This window comes from Euprymna scolopes, chromosome 36, assembly GCF_053919585.1.
Source record: "Euprymna scolopes isolate OS-2025 chromosome 36, ASM5391958v1, whole genome shotgun sequence".
NCBI classification, from domain to species: Eukaryota; Metazoa; Mollusca; class Cephalopoda; order Sepiida; family Sepiolidae; genus Euprymna; species Euprymna scolopes.
In genome coordinates, this window is record NC_136517.1 from 55,870,732 (window position 1) to 55,895,108 (window position 24,377).

General features: G+C 31.1%; 1 protein-coding gene across 1 annotated transcript in view; it reads right to left on the reverse strand.

Annotated features, from left to right (window-relative positions):
* Nucleotides 1–24,377, reverse strand: part of LOC145260503 (vesicle transport through interaction with t-SNAREs homolog 1B-like) — a 49,337-nt gene that overhangs the window by 10,960 nt on the left and 14,000 nt on the right. Inside the window, exons 2-4 of the mRNA XM_080118619.1 lie at nucleotides 13,747–13,805; nucleotides 9,297–9,407; nucleotides 7,112–7,165 (exon numbers count right to left, since the gene is read on the reverse strand). Coding sequence (XP_079974745.1) covers nucleotides 7,112–7,165; nucleotides 9,297–9,407; nucleotides 13,747–13,805 — 224 coding nt within the window. The remainder of the gene's footprint in view (nucleotides 1–7,111; nucleotides 7,166–9,296; nucleotides 9,408–13,746; nucleotides 13,806–24,377) is intronic.

The following is a 24,377-nucleotide window of genomic DNA, read 5'->3' on the forward strand; positions in this document are numbered from 1 at the left end:
CAAATGTTATTAAAAAGCACAGAATTTTTTATTCTTTTTCCGAATTTTTCTTTGTATATTTTTATCAAAGTTGTATATATTGGAGCCATGAACGATGAAAATGTTCCAGTCGAAAGCACTCACTATGCAAAAACAGACATATGGACTTAATGTATACAACTTTGATAAAAATATTTTTTTTAAAATTTGGAAATTGGAAAAGGTAAAAATAAATAAATAAATAAATAAATAAAATAATCAAAAAAAATTCTATGCTTTTTGAGATATATATATATATATATATATATATATATATATATATGGAAAAAAATGTTTATTCAATTATATTTCACACTTTATTTAAGCAATCCTTTAATTTATGAAGCTCAATGTAACTACAGAGCATATACTATAAAGTCTATATTCTAAATTCCAAGATGTTGCCCATCTTACCATTTATTTATTTTTTTTAGCATATTAAAGTGTTCAATATGTATATACAGGGTGACTAAAAAAAAAAAAAAAAAAAGCTAAATGGAGGCCATCTAGAACATATGCTGTAGAACGGGAAAAAAAGGCCAAAGACCCTAGTGTTTTGATGTGATGTTTTGAATGTAATAAACTAGTTATGACCAAAGTTTCATTTCATTCAGACAAAACACTAAGAAACGAGGTCTAATTAGAGTTGGGGCCCCTTTTTTGGGGTCACCTTATACACACAGAGTCTATTTAACATTAAGAGTTCACTAATACATTCTACTATTTAACAAGAAAACTTGTGGTCGTCTGTTGTCAGCATTTGCCATTACCAATTGACAATGAGAAAAAGAAAAAAATGTCTTATTCACTGAAGATGGTCGGGTATTAACGGAGATATTTAATTTATGTCTCATCTATTGAAAAAAAAAAATCTTTTGGCACCAAAATTAGTTTTAAACATATTTTCAACACTTTGGTGTATTTAAAATGTAAACATATTGATGTAATAAAAGTGTTGAAAAAAAAAAAAAAAAAAAAAAATTTCAAGTGTTTAGGAGAGAGGAGAATGCAAATAGCAAGTCAGACATTCCCTCAGATGTATATTGTCTAAAACGAATTAAAAAAAAAATTTATTTCCATAATATTTTTTCTTTTCCTTACAATACTAATTAATACAATTTTTCTTTTTCAACTTTCCAGTTTGAGACTTCTAATTTATTACTTTTTCTTTGTCTTCACTGATGAAAACTATTTTATAAGAATAGAAATATTATTGTGAACATTGGCAAACTTCCTTCTCTCCCTCCCCTCTGTCATTTTTGACAGTGTGTATTTAATGCTAGTGTTAGCTGGGAGCTATTACATTCAAATTTAATTTAAAAAATTAAAAAATTCAATTAAAAAAATAAAATAAAAAATAAAAAAAGGCACTTCTTCATGAAGTGAAATTCGAAAATCGGAATATTGAATTTCAATTAAACCAGTGGTATCTACATGCCATGTAGCAATAATAAATATATCCTAAATTTTCGAAAAACGATAAAGTAAAAAATTAATTATCGATTAAAAAAGTTTTCAAAAATTAGGTTTCACAAAAAAATAAACCAGAGAGTTCAAATCCTAACAAGGGAGGCAATTATTTTCTGAAAACTTTGAAAATCTGAGATCAATTTAGCAAAACTAAATTTTTGCTAATTGTCTTCGTAAAACTTCATTAATAATTAATTTTCTACCTCATCGTTTTTCTTGATTGTTGGATATGTTTATTACTGTGACATGACAATTAAATAGATATGCTTGGTTTTACTTAAAATTCAATATTTCGATTTTCGCTCTTATAACGAAAAAGAACCCTAAAAAAAAAAATAAAATAAAGCCAAACTTACTAAAAGTTATTCCCCTTGCCTGATATTTCTTAAATAAATTGTACCTATTTACAATGCCTCCCTACGGAGCAGAGTTAGACACCAGGGTCATTTTTTAACGTGGAGAAAAGGTACAAAAATAAAAATTGTCTCAGTCGTGAAGGATTTCTCCTCCACTGAAAGAGAACGAGAAATGGAAGTGCCCCATCTGAAGAACAGATACTACACTTTGATCTTGGTCAAAAGGATTGTAGTGAAGTTATTGTACTGCTATTGCAAATAGTAACAAAGAAAAGTTAGCTAGTCAAAACAGAAATTTAATTTGTCAACTTAAATACTACTTAGGTTCAACTTTCAAAATCCTGACAATATTATGTTAGAATAGAATACATGGACAGAAGATTTTCGTAGAAGTGACTTTGTATTTATCTGACTGAGCTGGCTTGAAATGAAGAATTAAAAAAAAGGATCACTATCTTCCTTTTTTATTTTTAAATACCAACATCTCTACAATTAAATCAACTTTATTTAACAGTTTTGTCAAACAGAATAAAAATTAGTGGTGGGACGATTAATCGGAATCGGAATCGTTAATCGTAAGAATCGTGTATTTTGGGAGGCATCGGAATCGGAATCGCATCGTTAAAAAATACCTTAATTTTCCGATTCCTTCATTACGATTCTTTTAGTCTGATGTTGAAAAAAAGAAAAAAAATTCCTGATATTTCTAACCGCAAGAGAGAAATAAAAAGAAACCAAAGAAATTCATTACTAACAGGGCAATGCTTAGTGCCCCTGCCCCTCCCTTACAAGGTTCATTCATTCAGATCTATTGTACCTATTTACTATGCCTCCCCATGGGACAGAGTTAGACACCAGGGTCGTTTTTTAACGTGGAGAAAAGGTACAAAAATAAAAATTGTCTCAGTCGTGAAGGATCTCTCCTCCACCGAAAGAGAACAAGAAATAGAAGTGCAGCATCTGAAGAACAGATACTACACTTCGATCTTGTCCCGAAGGCCAAGGAAATTGTAATCAAAACTACAAAAGAGTTAACTTGAAAAGAAGTATGCAGGGCTCTACATTGCGAGTAAAAATAAAAAAAAAAACGCTTATCTTTTTGGCGATTGTTTTTTTTTTTTTACTGACAAATCTTCTAATACTGAATGAAAATGCTTTTTCAACTTATATTTTCTTAAAATAAAACGAGCAAAGTCAAATTATTTAAACAGTAAAAGGTTTAATAGAACAATATACTTTTTTTTCTTTTTTTAAAAGAAGGCTTTTGAAAGAAATATCTCTAAAATGAAATTGATCACGTTGTATTATTTCGCAAAGCTTTGATAGTAGTTGGTTTCTTTTGAAGTTTCAAAAAAATCGACCCCATACCTATCTCTTCCAAACCTAAAGTTATTAAATAACTCCCTTCGTTAATTTAAGGGTAATTAATTCAATTCAGTCAAGTTTTTTTTTTAATTTCATTGAAATAAAATCCATTATTTTTTTTTCTCCAGAAAGATAAAACCCTGAATTTGATTATATTAAAAGCAGAATAATATAATCTTTTTTCTAGAATTTTAAATTGAAAATTAAAAGTGTTTTGCGCAGTTCTTTGCCGAACGAAAAAGAAATTAATATATATATTTTTAAAAGGTTTTGTAATCAGTTAATTTTTATGTCTAAATAATATTTACGATTAATTAAATAATTTCATTTTAAAAAGTATTTATAAATAGAATTTTACTAAGGACTTATAGTTGGGTTTGTATTACTGTACACATAGATTCGAAAAAGTTGTCAAAAAACAAATATATAACAAATAAATGTTATCAAAGGCAAGATAAGTTATTTTTCTACCTAACTGGATATATTTTTCGGGTTTTTATTCAATGTAACATGTTTATTCAGCTCGAAAAGCACACAGTGTTTACCGATGTATTGGAAAATTCAAAATGGCGCCCGAGACTCTCTTTAACACGGTAAGTTTGGGAAAAGATGTTATAAATAATAAACTATACAAAATACTGCTAGAAACTCGCTCAATATATGTTACCGTGACATATTTTGATATATATTTGGTGTTTTTTTTAATAGTTTTACCATGTTAAAGAGAATGTCGGGCGCCATTTTGAATTTTCCAATACATCGGTAAACACTGCATGTTTTTCGAGCTGAATAAACATGTTACATTGAATAAAAACAAAAAAAAAATGTATCCAGTTTGGTAGAAAAGTAACTTATCTTGCCTTTGATAATATTTGTTTGTTATATATTTGTTTTTTGACAACTTTTTCGAATCTATGTGTACAGTAATTTATAAATTATTAAATTAAATATTTATCTTTTTTATATTTAATTAGTATATATTTTCTTTCTCTTCGGCTATATTTTTTTTTATTGAATTCATTAAATCTGTTAATTATGAGGACCAAAATAATGAATCGTGTGTATTTATTCTCTAATTTGTTAAGGAGTTAGTAACATAAAGGACATAAAAATAGAAGACAGGTTTCTTTTTTGTTTACAAATTACTGAGTGTTAAAAATACTTAAACTGGTATAGAATAGTTAATTAAACTTTTATTTTTATTTCATGCACTGGATGAAAGTTCTCTCTTAAAAAAAACTAAACCTGATGAGAGATTAAAAAAAAAAAAAAAAGGAAGAATACCATACATTCTGAAATAATGTTTGTATCAATTCAGATCAAAACAGCAGATTACAATTAACGCTTATATTTTGAAAAAGGTCCTATTGGGTTCTAATACATTTATAATAAGATTAAGCTGTTTATTTTTAAATTAATTATATATATATATATATATATATATATATATATATATATATCAAGCCCTTTTAAGATTACTTAAGGATGGGCACTGTCTGTGGAATAATAACTAAAAGGTAGTCAACTAGCATTTATGAAAGGTTCACAATTTTCGCTCATTCGAACACTCTAGATTGTATAATGTATTCGCCCAAATTCAGTATTTAATGGTTCTTAATTCCATTCATTCCCATGGCAATTGTTTGGTGGCTCTGAGGTAGAGGATCAGCAAATGGAGCAGGTGACTTTGGAGCTTGATTAGAATCTCATGACCGGCAGAAATTGTCACCACCTGCCCTGATAATTGTGTGAATATGAAACACTAGTGTCTGTAGGTATAAAGAATAATTATTGTTTGAATATATGGTTAAGTGGCAGCTTTAGTCATTTAGAACTGCTTTAAAGGTTCACCGCTCACTCATTTTTCGACCAAATTTCAAACAATTATTGCAGTTTATAGATCACTTTCTCAGCTACATTGTGAAAAATAAAAATCTTCAATTTTCGTTCAGTAAAACAAAAGTTATGATGAATTTAGTGGTGTTCAAAATCATAAAAATTCATAAGGAGGTGATTGACGGTTTTTATGACTGGTTTCCGTAGCAACCACGGTGCTTCAGCAACTAGTGCTGCTACTAATACACTGCTGTCGCGAAAAGAGAAGTAACAAGTAAAACGGAGAGAATGAAAGCAGACGAGTGTTATACATTGTTATTACATGCGTATGTTAAGTTTATGGTGGCAAAAAAATAAGACTGAATTTAAACAAATAACAAGTGAATTTACTGGAAGCCTGCAAAAACATGTATTACAATAGAACAAGGCCGATAGCCATTAGTCGCGTGCTCTCGTGTAATGAATGAATGCGTGAATGTAGGGTTGACATGAAATTCTTAAAGATAAACTAAAATGACTGAAAAATGGGCTGAAATGACTTAAATAAATAAAAAGTAAATGACTTAGAATGACTTTAATGAACTTAAGGATGAATTGAATGACCTTAAGAATGACTTGAATGCTTAAAAAAATAACTGGAAGCTTTCAAAAACAACTTGAATGATCTGGAGAATGACTTGAATGGCTTTGAGACTGACTGGTTGTAAAGTGGGTGATCATTTTACATTAAATTAATACAGAAAAGTGATCCCCCACTTTATATCACAATAAGTACAGCATGTATTAAGAACAGATATTACACTTTGATCTTCATATATAATTTATTTTGTGAAAATGAAAATTACAATCAAGATAATTCAATGTAAAATCAAAATAAATTAAAAGTAAAATTCCAATTTACAAAACAAATTTAGGCACAAGGCCCTATAAGATCTGGAGGGGAGTGTTGTAGGGTCTTTGTTGCTAAAGTGAAAATGGAGTCTTTGGCGACTTTACTCTTGACTGGCAACATTTACCACAATACCTCATTCACTCTGTGGACTCTAAATTAACTAATGAAAATCCCAGCGTTTTTGCAAGAAAGTATATATATATATATATATATACAATTTCTGTGTGTGTGTGTGTGTGTGTGTGTGTGTGTAAAAAATTTTTTTTTTCTACTAAAATATGTTGTCCTTTTCGATTCCAGTTTTAAAAACTATTCCTTTACTTTTCCATATTTAAATCTTAACCATATTACAGTCCATGCTCGTATTTTTCTATTGTAATATATATATATATATATAAGCAAAAAAGAGTTCTAAAACAATCTATTAGATCAAACTTTTGTATAAAAAAATGCTAATGTTAAAATTCATAAAAATATATGCCCTTCCTAAACCTACTAATCTACAGTATGAGTGGCAATACAAAAAAATAAAAATAAATTTAACAAATAAATATGGAAAGGTGTGTGTGATGAGTGTATAATGGCACTATTAAAAATCTGTTTCAAGACCACATTTTTCTTGTAAAACAAATTTTTAATATCTTACTTTCAATGTATCCTAATTAACCAAGAATTTGTAAAATTAAGACAAATAATTTTTAAATGCTATTTTGATAACTGTTGTGATTTTGCCTAGTTTATAAAAATCAAATGAAAATTTACCGTTATGCTCTGGTAGTTTGCCATGTTCAAAACAAATAATCCCAACTCTACAGAAATCACGTGAAAAAATATTTTCAATAAGTTTTTATCAAACAGTACACTATTGTAATCCGAAACCAAAATTCAAAACATTAAAATAATAAAGATTTTGAACTCTGACCAAACATACACCTCTTACTTGTTGATGAAATAACAGAAATTTTCAGTTTAAAAAATAAATAAATAACTGAATGAAACAAACTGATTCCACTGAAGAAGGGAGAAGTGAGAGGAAGAGAAAGGGAAAGAAAGAAACAAAAGAAAAAAGGGAGGAGGAGAGAGAAAGGGAGGAGGAGAAAGACAGAAAAGGTAAGGGAAGAGAGAAAGACAAAAAAGGGAAGAGATAAAAACAAAGAGAAAGAAAACAACTTACAAATTCTTTATCAAACGCATGAGCGCTGTAGTCTGTATCTGCGGCATTCCGTTTCTGAAACAAAAGTAAACACATTAGAATTCACAAAAAAATTTTCTTGTTTAAATTTTAAAAAAAAAAAAAAAAAAAAAAGAATTAAAGAAAGCACTATTTTCTTGAAAAATACATCATTATATCAATCTCTATCTCATATATAAAAAAATAAAATAAACCGATAATACCTGTATGGTATTAGCCCTAGCGAGCTATACCAGCTTCCTCCAGAGGAGGAAGTTTACAGGGTATACAAAATTCACAAGCAGTCCCTAGCTGCATGTATATCAGAATCATGGAAGATAACATACACCGCCTAGCATTCCCAAATGGTCACCCATCTGATAGTGGCCAGGCTCCATGACACTTAACTTTGGTGATCTAATGAGAACTAGTATTTTAACACAATTATGCGACATCTTCTAATATAGAAAAGGCAAAATAGGCACACACGTTTGTGTATGTCCACAAAAGGCTTTTTGTGTTTGGCTTCTCATGTCGGTTAGATTCCGTGAGAAGTTTTCTTATACTTCCTAGATCGTTATATCTCTGATTCGCAAACGGTTAATTTCTCTATCTTTTTTTTGATTGAGTTTTTTAAAAACTTCCCACCGTCCCATCGTGTCGGCTGTTTATTTGTCTCTTTCGTATAAATAAAGCAAAACTATTTGAATGCAAATGCCTGGCCTTCGAGCCAGGTAGTATGTGTTCTGGAATTGGTCCTTGGTCAATGTAGGGGAACTCTTCATACTGAGACAATTACTATTTATTTGGATACTGCTAAAGTGCCCCCTTTTTGGGGAAGCTGCCCCCACCACCACCACCACATTAAAAGCAACCTTCGTGGGAGGTTTAAAAGCAACTCCATTTCTGCAAGTCATCTTTTTGATTGACTATGTTTAATTTGAACGCTTTACACTTCCGGTCACGTCATGGTGTAGAGGTAAGACGTCAGATTTTCTTTCACTTTTTTTTCCACCTTTGCAGCACGGGTTCAAGCCTGCCTGCTTACTACCACTTTTTTTTTTTTTTTTTTTTTTTTTTTTTTACACAACACACAACTACAAACACCCGGGCAACACCGGGCACCCAGGCTAGTAATAATATATATTAGTTTTTTTTTTTTTTCAAAGTAATAACTGATTTCACTTTACTCATTTGTTTTGAATAGTCAGATACTGTTAAAATACAACAAAATCCCTAAACAATATTTGTACTCTCTGATCACTTGTGGACTCTACTGCTCATCGCTTGCAATTTTCATGTTTGCAGTTGCTTACATGCTTAAAAATTGTATTCTAATAGACATCATTGGAACTTTATTAAAGAGAACACATCAATTATTAAGCAGGAATGAAAAAGAGTGAAGCCTCACTTCTATTTCCTGAGTGATGTCAATGAAGAGTTTTAATACAGAGAAGTTATTTATAACTAGGGCGATGACAAGAGCATATTCTTTTCATTGTTTTAACTCTCGAGTATATATCCGATACAGTTAGACACAATGAACCCAGAACCACATCGCTCTACATAAAATCATGTGTTTATTATCTGGATTGGTTGCTTGCTTTTGTTTTACAGCATATCAACCTTTTTCAGGTTATTTAATGCCGAATCCAGTGATTTTGAAGAAAAATTTTTAATAGAATATATTTGTTTTTTTCAAGTCGGTTTCTATTCAACCCATAGTTGGGACCCTAACAGGTACTACCACTCCGGGCCAGAGTGGACCTATGAGCAATGTCAATTAAAGGGTGGCTTCACACTCCCCAAAGCCCGCAAGCTGGGGTCTCACCATCAGATATAGTTTAAGGTCATATCCAAGATATAGTTTAAGGTCATATCCAAGACTTCAAAACAAGGAAATAAATATGCTGTTATCATAGCCCTATTTATAACGGACTGTCCTTTTCGATAAACTATCGCAGAAGCATTGGCGTTTTGAATGGCAGGAATATTAACCAATCAAGGAAAACTTGAAAGCAAGTGATAAGATAAGGTCATACAAAGTGGAATTTAGAAACAGTTGAGCCACCAAGTCATATAATCTGGAGACTGAGCTTATATATCAGTTTGATCCCTGGAAAAAAAAAAAAAAAAAAAAAAAAAAAACAGAAAAAGCGACAGTAAATGAATACAGAGATTTTAGTACCAAGGTTCTAGTAAGGCTATCAATTTCTTTTCGGTAGTTCCTCAATCGGTTCATCATCTGCATCCGATAGTTTGGAGGGGCAGCTTTACTTTCCTGCTCCATTTCTTGCACCTGGGGAGAAAAAAAAAAAAAATGAAACCACAAAATAGATTGTGCTAATATCAAAAAATGATATTCATTAAGATAAAAACATTAAATCATTTTAAAATACACATTTTTCTCTTTCGACTGGAGAGCCATAAATTTAACAGCTGCCCTGGTTTTAAATCTCTGGAACAGTCTCATGGTAAACAGCTGATGATCCCCATTTTCTGCTTAACAATTAAATTTAAGGTTTCTTATTTTGTTTTTCTTTTATTTTGTTTTCCTGTAGTATAGTTGAATTCCCTTTTGTAATTGTAAATGTTCTAGCGGTAAGTGATATGTTGAACTTCGTATAACTAGGAGTTTAAACTGCATTTTTTATATTTTTTTTATAAAACATGCAACACTTCTTTAGACTAATATATATATATATAAGTAAATAATAATGATAATAATAATATATATAATAATTATTAACTACTTGTTTCATCCTTTCGGGAATCATAAGTGCAGGGTATCACGATTAACGCCAATCGAGAGACTCCAACCCCAGCAACAGAAGTCATGTCTGGCTTCATTAGCAAGGACCCAAACCACGAGCAAACCGTGAGAGATACAGTTGAAATTAAACATTTATTCTTTTTAAATGCTTTTAGTGTCAGTCAGTGATCTTATTATATGACAATCTGCTCATATTACACAAGTTGACTGACTTTCTTACAACTGAAAGTGCTCAACAATAAGAAACGAGTTTCTTAAAGGGGCTGACATAATTATTTACTATAATAATTATTAAATACCTACAGACACTAGTGTTTCATCCTTTCAGGAATCATCAGTGCAGGGTGTCACGATTAACGCCAGTCGAGAGACTCGAACCCCGGCAACAGTAGTGACTAAAGTCATATATATATATATATAAAATAAATTAAACCCAAAACTAACTCTAATTGTAATAATAAACATCTTTGCCCACTCAATAATGATTGCATCCATAAAGATGTTATATATTCATGCACAATTACTGAGCTCCCATGCAATCCTCACATAACAGACACTAATATTTCGTCTTCAAGTTATCCTTCTTCCCATCCTCCATCTGATATAGTTACTAATCCAATATACCACTCGAGCAGCCCCTCCATCTACAATCATACAACTAGTAATAATGATGATGATAATAATAATCATAATATTAATGAGAATAATAATATTTCTCCTAACAGCCATCCTAACACTAACAACACTCATTATCCCCTCCAAAATAGTCCTCATACAGACATTGTCCCACCATTTGTTGAACACTATGAACAAAATTCAAACTATTTAACTAATACAAATCAGCAAATTAATATTAATATCAGACCTCGAGCTTTTAATAAAGTACATACATATATCGGCGCTACTTCAACATTAATTAAGAAAAGAATATCAAACCACATTTTTTCTTTTAACCATAATTCTCATAATAACCAAGGAACTTCTCTAACTAGTTTAATTAAAAAATTTAACTCTAATACTACCCCCTTTTCAATCAAATGGAATATCATAAAAAAAAGTTAAGTCTTATACTCCAGGCTCTAAGTCATATCGCCTCTGCACAACCGAAACTATAACTATAATTACTTCCCTTCAAAGTAACAATATAATAAATTCTAAAAACGAACTGATCTCTTTCTGTAAACATAAGTCCAAATTTAATTATGGTAATTTTGACATTACATAGCTATTACTTTAACCTTTCAGATATATATAATTTTTCTTTAACATTATCGTTTTTTTCTACATAATTTTTTAATACTTTATAACTTAATAATTCTTTATTTCGTTTTTGCTTGGCCGGTTTTTTATCTGCAATTTTCGTTTTAGACTTTAAATATTCCTATCTATCAATTATATCAATCTACTCACATATCTATATCCTGTATGTATATTTACTTATATTTTACTATATGCATTTACTTACATACTTACTTGCTTGCTTGCTTTATCCGGAATTTGCATATACCAGCCATCCTCTCCCCTTAAAAAAAAATTTTATTTTATATTTTATATTTATTTTTATTTCTTTATTTTTTCCATTTAGTGTCTTTTAATAACCCTTGCTGACATTTTCTTAAGCAATAACCTGTACATTTCAGTTGACCTCTTTTTTTGCCCTATATTATTCGCACCTTTTAATGTTATCCTGTCTGTGTCATTTTGACATTTGCTTTTCTAATTTATATTTAATTCTATCACCATTTAATCTTTTTTTTTTCTCTCTTCTTTACTGATTTTTTTTTTTTTTTAATTACACTTTGTTCTCGGCAGCCGTGTTAAAAGCATATCTTATTTTTCTATTAATATTATTGCAATTTTTTCCCCCATTTTCCTTGTACATATTTGAATTATTCCACGGATTTCGGCCTTTTGGATTATTTTGGACCATCTTCCAATTATGCGATTTCCTTGGATTTTACTTGTGCGAATGGAAAATTAAATACACTTTCTTGGATTTACATTTTTGGATTTTACCGTCATTAGATACTTTACCTTTCACCAGACTATCCATTCACATGAAATCACCTTTTTCTCACCATATTCCCTCTGCTTCACTTTTTGTTATCAAGTAAGATCTTTGACTTACTTGCAGTTTCATCAAATACTTTTGTATGCAAAATCCAATCCCGCATTTTGCTAATTTCCTACCCTCTGATGAGAAGGAAAGTATCTTTGAAACTCCGGATTAAGGACTATCCACTTATTAAGGGTTTCCTTTTCAGATTAAATATGTTTTTAACTCTTTTTCAAAGTGTTTTTTAACATGTTTTATTAACTATTTGCTCTTTATATGTATATGTATATATATATATATATATATATATATATATATATATATAGTTAGTTAGTTGGTGATTTGGCTGGTGTGCTAGATCATGACACTTTATTCACTACTGTAGACCATTCTTGTATAACGTTTATGCTTTTATAAATGTTTAATTTCACTTGAATATCATTGTGACTGACGGTGGCCCAGTGGTTTGTTCCTTGTTAATGAAGACAGAGATGGCTTTGTTGTGGGGTTCAAATACCACGACCAGCAGCAATCATATCTTCCTGCTCTAATGATTCCAGAAGGCTGAAACATTAGTGTCTGTAGGTATTAAAAATAATTATATATATGGTAGACAACTGATGATCATTGAAATAACATTAGGACTATTGTGAATTCAAGAAAGCAAGTTGATGCAGCGATTGCAGGTGATTAAATGACTTACTGACTAAATAGTTTTCCAACGAATGATAAAAAAATATAAAAAGTAGTTTTTTAATTTTTTTATATAGTGTTAAAGGTTAAAATCTTCCAAGACTCATATATATATATATATATATATACATATATATATATATATATATATATATATTAGTAATATTGATTATGAAGATTAATAATCATAAATTTTGAATCAGTTTCAACAGGAAAAACAAACAAAATCAACTTGAGTGTACGATCGTTTCCGAAACGATATTCATTTTATTTTACACTTGACAATAATCCTTGAGAATAATTGTATTTGAATATTCATCTCCTCATCGGCACCAAAAAGGGGGTGGGTGGGTTAAGATACCAAAATAAAACTAGCATTTTGTAGTAAGTTGGGTGGATGGTCCTGGAAATATTTAAAGCATAAGAAATTGTGAATTTTAATGTTGATAATGAAGATAGATTAGGAGGATAAAATTAAAATATAAAAATTTCTTTAAAAATAAATTTTCTTATTGAGATTCATTAGGAAATTTGCTTTAAGTTGTTCAATAAAATGATTCTTTTGCGTTTTGGGGGTGTTTTTTTTGTTTAAAACAAAATCTTCCATTCTTGTTAGTAATGCTAAAATGATAAATATTAATATTAAACTAAATATTATTAATACTAAAATCTATAGATAAACCCAACAGTTGCATTTCTACATTTGTGAAAATATCTGCACATTTCACATGTGTTTCCACGGTATTCGGAAAGTAAAAAAAGATAACTTAATAGTTCAACATTTAGAGATTTAAAAAGAATCAGAATCAGGAATTTAGAACGGAATCTGTAATTGTATTGGAATCAAGTAAAATATTGGAATCATCCAATGACTAATATATATATATATATTAGTGTGTTTGTGTAGATAACTGTGTCCAGTAACAAGCTAGCAAGATCTACAAAGTTTTAATAGTAAATAGATATTTAGTAAAAATTGATTAATCAAATTTTATTTTATCAAAAAAAGATTTTAATGTGATTTCTAAAATTCTTAAATTAAGAGAAATAAAATGTCTTTGAATTTCATTCATTTCCTAGAGAAATATTTTCAGTCTTTTCTTTGCCAGTTCTTACCAGGAGTGCTGCTTCTTCCAATTTATTCTCAGCTGATCGGACTGCATTTTTCTTTTCCTCTACAAAATAAAAATATATTTTCAAATGAACAAGGATATCAAATTTTTATACAAACTAAAAAAAAAAAACAAATAAAAAATAAAATAAAAGAATCAATGTGCTCTAGAGGACCAAACGAAGGCTCATCATTAAAAAGTTGATATCTAAGCGTTTTCGGGTCTGGTATGAACGTATATCACAGTTAAATTTGTCACCGGTAAATAGTTCTTATATTATATAGACCTTCATTATCTAATGTATTCCTTATTGTGTCCACTGTTCACCATTCTTAACATGAGGAGGGGGAGGTTATATTGCTTGAAGCATGCGTCAAGTGTCTTACGTAACAATAAAAAATATGGCGACCACTTTAAAGTATTATAAAAAACATGGTAATATGAAAGTCTTCATATAAAAAAATTATTGCCGGCAATAGATTTAACTGTGATATTCGTTCATAGCATACCTGAATATCTTTAAAAATCAACTTTTTAAAAAGGTGTCTCTTCATGTGGTCCTCTAGAGCACAAGGTAAAAAAAAAAAAAAATTAAATGTGCATTAAAAAATAATTAAAAAAAAAAAAAAAGATTTTTTTTATTTGCTTTTTAAGTAAGAAATACAAGAGCATGATGATATGGCATCAGGTTTGTGATGATGTGCTTGCATCATAGTATACAACTTTGTCTAAGAGATCGCATCATAATCCGAGTGTACATCTATGATATTTTAATTTTTATGCGACAGACAACAAATAAGTAATCATCTATTCACGTTTTGCATGTCTATATTATCCTTACATTTTAGCTAAAACGATCTTTTCTCTACCTTTTTGATCTCATACTTAGGATCTGTTTTATGATTTGGAATTTAGAAAATCAAATTCCATGAGTAATAGAATGCTATATTGTTGGTTCCCAGAAAACACCAGGAACCTAATCATGGGCGATTGCAAATAAAAAAAAAATTTTTTTAATTTTTGGATGGCAAAAAGAAATGAATTAGGTATTTTAGAGAGATAAAATATTTATTATAACTTTAGAATTTTAATATAAAACAAATAACGTTTTGGCTGGTAACCTTCGGCCATCTTCAGGTGCATTTACACTGATTGTTTTGGTGAATGGTGAAAAATAGCGTCAAATCTATTTCTTATTTTTTTAATAAATCCGGGTCCATTCCGTTTTTTTGTTATTTTGATATGATGTTTTATATTTTTGAGATGGGGATTGATAATTATTTTTTGTATCACTTGGATTGTTTCGACTATTGTTCTCATCTTGGTTGTTTTTTTTTTTTCAACGTAACCTCCGATCATCTTCAAGTGCATTCACACTGAATTTTATTGGTGAATAATGGATTACATGACAAAGATCAAGTGATTCATTTCTTTAGTGCTACGTTGCAGTGATGACATATTTGGGAAGGAACAGTTTGAGATATACACGTAGAGTTAGTCGGTTAGAGTTGGAAGTCCGGGTTGGACAAACGAGGAGCAGTCAGCTAGCGACAGAGTTAGACAGTGGACAGTCATAATGACCTCTGTATGCCAGGGAAGCTATCGGGCGCAGGATATAGCAAGAATGTAGTAACAAAGAAAAGCATGCAACTTCCAAGTCGGGGAACATCTGGAAAAAGCTGCATGTAAATATAAACCAAGACTTGATGGTCATTCTTTTAGGATAAATCATCATTGCAGCTTTTGCAAATCCGTCGATCACGATCAAAAGATGGACGGAGGCATGTTCTCCTGTTCGGCCGGATGTAAACTTCCCAGAAAGATGTTGTAAATTATATATGTCCGCATCTGTTGAACTGTATCTCTATGTTATACACACTTATAAATGAATAAATAAATAGATGTGCATACACACTCGTCATTTTAGAGACGATACGGACGGTGATACAAACACACATGAACACTAGATGATCACAAAGATACGGTTATAAATATGCATGTTTATAGAATCACAAACATGTAAATATATATACACATATGGACACATTCAATAGACGAGTTACACAACATTAAATAGACTTGTTATATACACTGCTATATAACAGATTTTTATTTGGTGGCATTATATAGATGGCTACATAACAGGTAAAACAGCTGTCTTGTTCGCCATTTTAATAACGATCTAAAGAGATAACAATAATTCAAACTTGCAAGATTTACATTGTAATGCCTAGGAATTCCTATTAATCATTTAAAATTATTACAGAGGACTATGTAAGATGAGGTTTTCTTTAAGATTTCAGATGCTATTATTATTATTTACTTACAAGGAGTTTTCACATAGGCCATCACCAATAATCGCTCACAGACAATAATCAGTGGTGTCCCCTGTGCATTATTGCAACACCCGCTTACCACTGATTTCTCATTGGTGTTCTCTGGGGTTTGCATGGCTAAAAGCCCCCACCAAGATCTAAGGGTCTCCGCACTCTTCCAGTAGTGCTCGTCATCATCCTTTATCTCCTCACAATCACTTGGTGTGGCATTACCACCATTTTTTTATTGTTCTTATCCATTCACTAAGAGCTTACACAGACCATAACCAACGATCACTCACTAGCAATAATCTGTGGTATTCCCTGAAGTCTGAGGGACAACAAGTCTCCCCAGATTTCCAGTGTCCTCTACCTCTCTCAATAACCTACACAGAAACTTCATATTTTTGCAACAGCACCTTACCTTTGATTTCTGGCTGGCAAAAGACATTGGTATTCCCTAGAGTTTGGGTGCCCAAAAGCCTCCCCAAGATCTCAGAGCTCTCCATGTTTTTCCAGCAAATGTGTGGTTAGTGCTCTCTCTCTCTCTCTTCACTGTTCTTCTAGACTCTTCATGACTATTTGGTGTGGTGCCATTCTATGTAGATACCAATATTTTTTTTTTTTCAGGGAGTAGTTAACATTTTTTCGGTTTTGGTTTTCTTGGTTCCTTGTAGTCATATTCTGTTTTTGTTTTATTTCTATCACAGCAGTCAAATTACTGGTTAGTGTTTGTAGTTTATGTGGGTTGGTTTCCGCATCCTAGGATTTTTCTTAAGATTTCAGCTGTTTTCATTATAGTTATCCATTGTATCTTCTCAGTCTTCCCCCATTTCTAATTTCTTCGATTCTTTTTTCAAAGAATTTTTTTTGGTGTTGTTCCTATTCTTTCTATTGCTATTATTATTATGGTGATGATAAACACACACACACACATTATTAAGCACATTAAAGTTCAAAATTAAAAAAAAAAAAATACAATTCATGATTTCATTGTATTTATGATAAACAAGGCATGTATGATAGAAAAGTTTGGTCAGATTGTAGTTTCAAGGTCAAAGTTTATTAAATGAGATTTTTGTTTTCAATAATTAATTTGAAAGTTTTTATTTGTTGTTATTGTTTTTAACAATTCGATTGGCAATTACTCAACAACCCCATCGGCAATTACTGTCTTTTTTTTTTTTTTTTTTTTTTTTACACACAGGCATCACCACATTATCAAGGCCAAGAGGCCACTCGAGGATAAGGGTTAAAGGAGTGTACAGTAGAAATTGGACAATATAGTAATCAATTCAGTAAATTTGTTAACTTATATGGAACGGCTCATCAAGAACTTGTTTACGTTAGACTTGAAGACAACCATATTGTAGTCAGCTGGGAAGCAGGAAAACGGAAGACAATTCCACAGGCGTGCAGTTCTAAGAAAGAAGCTTTGTTCATGGAGTCTACGTTTACTTGACTAACAATTCTTAACAGATCGGATAAACAAACGATTACTTGGCTGAAATAGAATCGCAAAATGATCTTTATGTTTAGAGATATTTTAGACTTTATTGAGGTCGACATGGGACTCAAATCTGTTAACATTAACCTATGGTGTCCTGGAGTCTAAGTGACAAGTCTTCCCAGATTTCCAGTGCTCTTTACTTCTTTTGATAACTATTGCAAAAGACTTTGCATTATCACAACACCCACTTATGATTCTCTCACTGGTATTCTCATTAGTATTCACGGGGGTGAATGGCAAAAAGCCTTCCTAAGGTCCCAATGTTCTCCGCACTTTCTCAATAATGGTTTGGTTAGTGCTCTTCATCCTCGGTCCTTTCATCCTGGATCAGACTTTCAATGTGAAAATGTTTGATCATTTCTAGGGTTTTCTTAGCAGATATTCCAAGTCAGAAAAAGTCACCAACCAAATAGGTCTCACACTATAAACCAAGTCCCAAACCCTGTCTCATCACTGCAATGTTGCAGCCCTGTGCCTCTGAAGAACTTGTGGCACTTGTGCTCCCCTCCTGTTGACGTTAATTTCTCTGACTAACCCGACAAGCAGAAAAATCACACCTTTTCACTGTAAAGGTCCCTAAATGCCAGATAGCCTTCTATTCTAACAGGTTTTTCTCTTAAACTGCTAAACTTTGAAATTCCCTTCCGGCTTCCTGCTTCCCTAATTGTACAGATATGCAGACATTTTAATATAATGTGAATAGATATCTCACTGCTTAACTCCTGACAGAGTGGATGTTTATTTTTCTCCCACCTCGAGAAATGTAACATCAGGGTTGGAAAGTGGGGGCACTCTGGCCCATAAAAAGTGGCTGGGCAACCCTGTCTGCATTCCCCGGTAGAAGCGCCTCCTTAAACGATTAGCAATAAACTCCTTATCAAAGAGAGAAGGCAAAGCCTGAAAGGGCGAATCTTCTAGAACTGCACAGGACCTAATCAACAGGAAAAACGTCATTACAAAAATTGTTCAGTCTCTGTTGATTTTGGTGCAAAGGTAAAACCCCACCATAGTTTCGCTGCTCAACTCCCTACATAGTGTCCCTGTAGATATGGTTCCAAATAGTAGTCCACTTAGGGCCAAGCCAAGTGACAGTGTGTCTTGTTTGGAGTGAATAAGAGTAATTAAAAAAAAATAAAAAAAACTGTTTAACAAATTATTTCAAGTTATAAATGAGATGGGAGGGGAGGAGCAAGTAGAGCTTTAAAAATGTTTAGGCTTTATTTGAAGTTCTCTACCCCTCCCCACAAGTCTGCTCCTTGATACCTCCTCCCCTTCAATGAAAGAGTTCCAATTCTGATTGTTCTCAAGACCAACAACAGACATTTCAACAAAAACAAAATGGTAACAATGCAATAATTGTCACATGGAAAAAACAATAAAATTCTTAAAAAGAAAAGGTTATTATTTGGAAACATTGAAAAACAAAAAAAACTTTTCTGCCAGTTATTTAACAATTGATGTACATGTGTGCGAGGGTGGAGATTGATACTGGATACTTTTCTAGACTATGGGATTGTCCATGCCAAATTTTAATCCTATCAGACATTTATACTTAATTATCTAAATGAATAAATGTAAAAGTTTGTATTTTTTTATAACTTTTATATTAGCATCAAGATAATTAACTGTTATTTAATTCAATACTGTATATATAATACAGACATTGTTATATATCTAACTAGCATTTCAGCCCGGCGTTGCTCGGGTGTTTGGATGTGTATGTTGAGCAAAAAAAAAAAAAAAAAAAAAAGTGGTAGTAGGAAGGCAGGCTCGAACCCGTACCGCAAAGGAGGAAAAGAACGGGGTAAAACCTAACGTTTATGCTGTTATGACCACCGCTAAACCGGAAGCGACATTTTTTTAAATTAAGGCTAGACAATCTAAAGGAGAGGATAACTTTAAAAAACATCGGCGAAAAAAGTGCCCCCACCCCCCGTAGAAAAGTGCCTAGTTGAAGGGGAAGATATTAATGTTTTTAGCAAATTTTTCGATATTTGTCGTCTGAACGGTCAAACTTTAAAACAATACTGATCTTGGTAAAATCCGTTGCCTCTATTGAAAGTTTAAGGCAGACATGCAAACAGACATACATACATACATACATTTATATATTGGTAACTAAAAATTTTCGACTCAAACAGATGAAAAAGCTTGCCCTATCTATGAATACCCTTTATGTAAAATTTCAACTATTTAGACCAGAAATTGTCTGAGTAATTTGGAATAGACCGCAGAGGTCAATTTTTTGTTTAACTTTGACCCCTATTATGACCCCTTAAAATTTATTGTTTTGGGCTCCAATCAAGTTATTAAGTTAGATCCATGTCCAAGGAACCTATATCTAAAATTTCAAGTGCTTAGACCTAAAATTGTCGGAGGAGTTTGGTAGAGTTCTCAAAGGTCAAATCGTTGAACTTTGACCTCTTAATCGCCAAATTTCTGGCCAAAAACCGATCACATCGATTTTCCTAAACCTCAGTATCCTGTATATCAAATTTCGAGTCTGTAGACTAAAAATGGACAGAGTTATTGCGTAGGGAAATACACAGATACACACACAGACACGTTCACTTTTATAGATATATAAATTTGCATAAATACTTTTGAAACAGTTTATAATAAATTAATGTTAGGTGTTATTCATTTGTAATTTTATTTATTTATTTATTTTACCAGAGAATAACCGCTTAAGCCTAAGGGTCACTTGAGGTTAAAGGTTAATGAGTGTTAGATAGACCGAGACAACACTAATGATCAGTAACAGTGGAACTTGAGTAGGGTTTGATTATTTAAGAGGATGGCTCAACAAGGACTTATTTACATTAGATTTGAAAATTACAATGTTATAGTCAGCTGGGATGAAGCCTCACGATATTGTGTTCCTCACATGGACAGTTCTAGGAAAGAAACATTACTCATAGAATCCTTGTTTAGTTTTAGGCACTGATAGAGAGTAAGAGAAATTATTGACGGCTGTTGTAGCCAGAAGAGTATTCATTGCAAATATGTGTTGGGGGGGGGGCATAGACTAAAGCTCAGTCGAGCAACTGCCATGCGTTATTCTTCTTAGATATCTGCAATAGTTTAGTCGATATTAACAGTAATTAAATAAAAAATGGGGTAAGTCCCAAAACCCGTTCTTAAAATGTGTTCTTTAATAATCAAAGACAATTTAAAATATCTTAGCTAGCTCGAAAGATATATTAATAAGAGAGCTAGAGATGTCTGCTCTTTCACTCTCTAGGGAGGCGGCTCTTTTAAAAACAATAGACAAAAAAGAAAAAAAGAGTCCTTCACACACAATCGCTTAGGCAAATTGATTTCTTATTTCTTTTCATTTCTTTGAATGTATTTAAAAGATAAATTTGTCATCTAATGACAGTGCGCAGGCCGGACAAAGGATATTAATGAAAAATTAAGGAAAATTATATATGCAGATCATTGTCAACCTAAATATTAAAAACCATAATGAAAATAAGAATTGAGAAATCAAAAAAAAAAAAATCTAAAATTAAAATAAAAAAGAAATACCTAACAAATATTAGTTTTCCTTAACGAATGTCAAAATACTTCCAAATGAAAAAAAAAAAAAAAAAAAAAAAATCACCTGAAGTGAAATGGATGAAATTATGAAGTGTATGTTTGAAATTGTTATTGAAAAGATAAAAACAATCCATTGGAAGATTCCTGCAACTTATACAGGGTAGGTGGTAAGGATAAGCATTAGGGGAGGTGGGGGGGGGCGCTGTTGAATGAACGAAATAGAAAGGTGGCTAAAACAACTGTCCTTTTGAAGCTTTCCCTGCCTAATGTCTGTTGCTGGTCAGTCAGTTAAATCCACTCTCAGTTTGTTTTATGTTTATTTGTATTATTTTTTTCTTTCTTTAACGCAGACATGCAGGTGATTAGATTTTGATTGGATTTTTGTAGTCATAGTATTCAAATTTGGTTGGGTGGATCAGAGAATCAGCAGGCATATTTTTGAATTTGAAAGTTTCGTTTCTTATGTTAACAATAGAATCATTGGTAATCAGGCTCATTGGCTTGTCAAAATGCCTTCGTAGGCCAGATCCAGCCCACAGGTTGCCAAACCCCAATTTATATAAATAAATGAGCCTTCTACTGTAATTGTTTCTTTCCTTCAAACTGCTAGACTTTGGAATTTGTTTCAAATCAAATAGAAAAAGGAAAATTGAAAAGGAAAATCAAATAGAAAAATCAAATAGGAAAAGGAAAATCGAATAGGAAAATCGAATAGGAAAAGGAAAATCAAATAGAAAAAGGAAAATCAAATAGAAAAAGGAAAATCAAATAGAAAAAGGAAAATCAAAATGAAATTAAAAAGAAAAAGGAAAATGAAAAAGAAAAGAGAAAGAAAGCAAAAGAGGAAAAAGAATGACAAAAATTGGGGTGGGGGAAATAGAAAGGAGAAAAAATAAACAGGAGGAAAGAAGAAAAAAATAAATAAAATAGAAAATATAGATATAGGCCAAACTCGATTACTGTTAATATTTTAATAAAATTTGTCCATTTAAATGGTCAATTGAGGAATGGAAAATTATATTCTGAACTTCTTTCTAATTCAGTATTTTTTTTTTCAAATGTAAGCCCCATCTGACAAGTTCGACTGAAGTAAAATGAAATAAGATAAACAATATTTCTCGTGGGGGGGGGGGACACTAATCTAGAAAAGAACAACACTAAATAAAATTCCTAATTACAATGATTTTGTTTTGATTAGGTTTATTAGTAAATGGATTTGTTACAAAAATAAACTCTTATGGCGGAAACAAACAAGGTTTTTTTTGTTATTTTCTTTTTGAATCATTTTTTATATCATTTAATTTTTATTGTCAAAAATTTCAGACTTGACACAAAATGAAACGAACACGTGATCGATATACGACATTGACTAAAAAAAAAAAACAGCCTTTAGCTTTTTATATGACAAAAACGCATGAGAAAATTAATGATTTGATTTTTAAAAAAGCTTTAATCAAGAAATTATTTTCTGATTGACAATTTTAAAGGCTTCAAAATTACTTTCAAATGATCAAGTCAGCGCCATGGCAATTAAAAGTAAAGAAAATACAAAAAAGTCTGTATGATGTACGTACCAGTAGGTGTGTCAGAAACTTTGTGAAAAATATTGAATAATTCGACCCCCTGTCTTTCCAAGCTTATAACTACTCGAAAAATATAATTCAAACCCTAATTTTTTTTTCGATTAAAAGAGCAAGGACCAAGGTTTCATTTAAAAAAAAAAAAAAAAAAAAAAAAAGTGTTTTTTAAAAAAAAAAGGTTTTAAACTTCAGAATTTACAGGTAAATTTCCAAAAAACACTTTTTTGTTGTTTTAAATTTGAATATATCATTTATTGATCTTTTATCTTCAATTTGTGATATATAAAACTTTGGTGAGTAAATTAATTATTTACTTTTTAATAGACATTTCAAAATGGGGGGGGGGCGTGAATTTTAAAAAAAAAACGTTTGTCTAAAATATATTCGGTTTATCGGAAAGAGCATAAAATTTAACATTGACCCTGAAAATATCGTACAAATAGAATAAATAGAAAAATTGGTAGATTTTTGAAGTTTAAAAATTGAAAAATACTGAACTCGTAAAATTCAATTAATTTCATTACTGTTTTTTTAAAAAATAAAAAAAATAATATTTCTATTACTTTTCAAACAACTTTAAAAGTTTATTTTGGAAGTATAATCCATAAAGAAAATAAACCCACTTTTAAAAGAGAAATTACGAGTTTTTTATATTTTATTCGCAGTTTCGTGTTAGGGGTGTCAAAAATTCTGATACACCTAACGTACCAGTCACGGAACGACAATGAAATATAAAATAAAAAGAAAAAAAATGACGTCATTTCATTAAGTAGTTTATTACTATTCAGGCAAATCAAATTTTAGGTAAATTTTTACGTTAGGTCCACTTCCACAATTTTCTTTAAAATGACGACTTCTATAGGTTTTCGACTATGCTGAATAAGAAAATCTCATTTAAATTTTATAGAGACAAGTAGTTTTTTAGATATAAAAACCTGTATTATGCACTGTAATTTACTGGCCGCCATGTTTGTACGCACACGTGCGATAAACAAATGTATTTCTCTACGACCAACACTGCCACCTAGCGGAAACAAATCCACTTTTCTGCCATTGACACTGCCCCTCTCAATTTTTTTATAGTATTTGTGGGTGAGTATGCTGACAACGAATATAACAGTTAAATTTGGGGCAAATATTTTTTCAACCCACCCCAATAGGATCTTTATTCCGAAAGCCGTTCTTAACATAGGGAGGTTGGGAGTGTTTATTCTGAAAGGTGGACCTATTTGTTTATCACACGTGCATACAAACATGGCCGCCAGTGAATTACAGTGCATAATACAGGTCTTTATATCTTGAAAACTACTTGTTTCTTCAAAATTTAAATGAGATTTTCTTATTCAGCATAGTCAAAAGTCTAAAAAAGTCGTCATTTTAAAGAAAATTGTGGAGGTGAACCTAATGTAAAAAAATACCAAATTTTACGACAAAGCGAGTCACGTTTTCATCGGCCATGATTAACTCCAATAAAATAAAAAAGGAGGAATAACTGAAATCGAAGTTGAGAGATTAAAAATTAGCCTTATGTTCAATGCCTTTTAGTAGTAAAATTGTTAAAAATTGTACATTTGGATTTTCTTAGCTTTAAATAAAACTATTTGGTGGATTTACGTGATTTTGGAATATGCCATCTTCATTCCATAGCCAGTACATACATCAGACATGTTTCTGTATATTTTTTCCT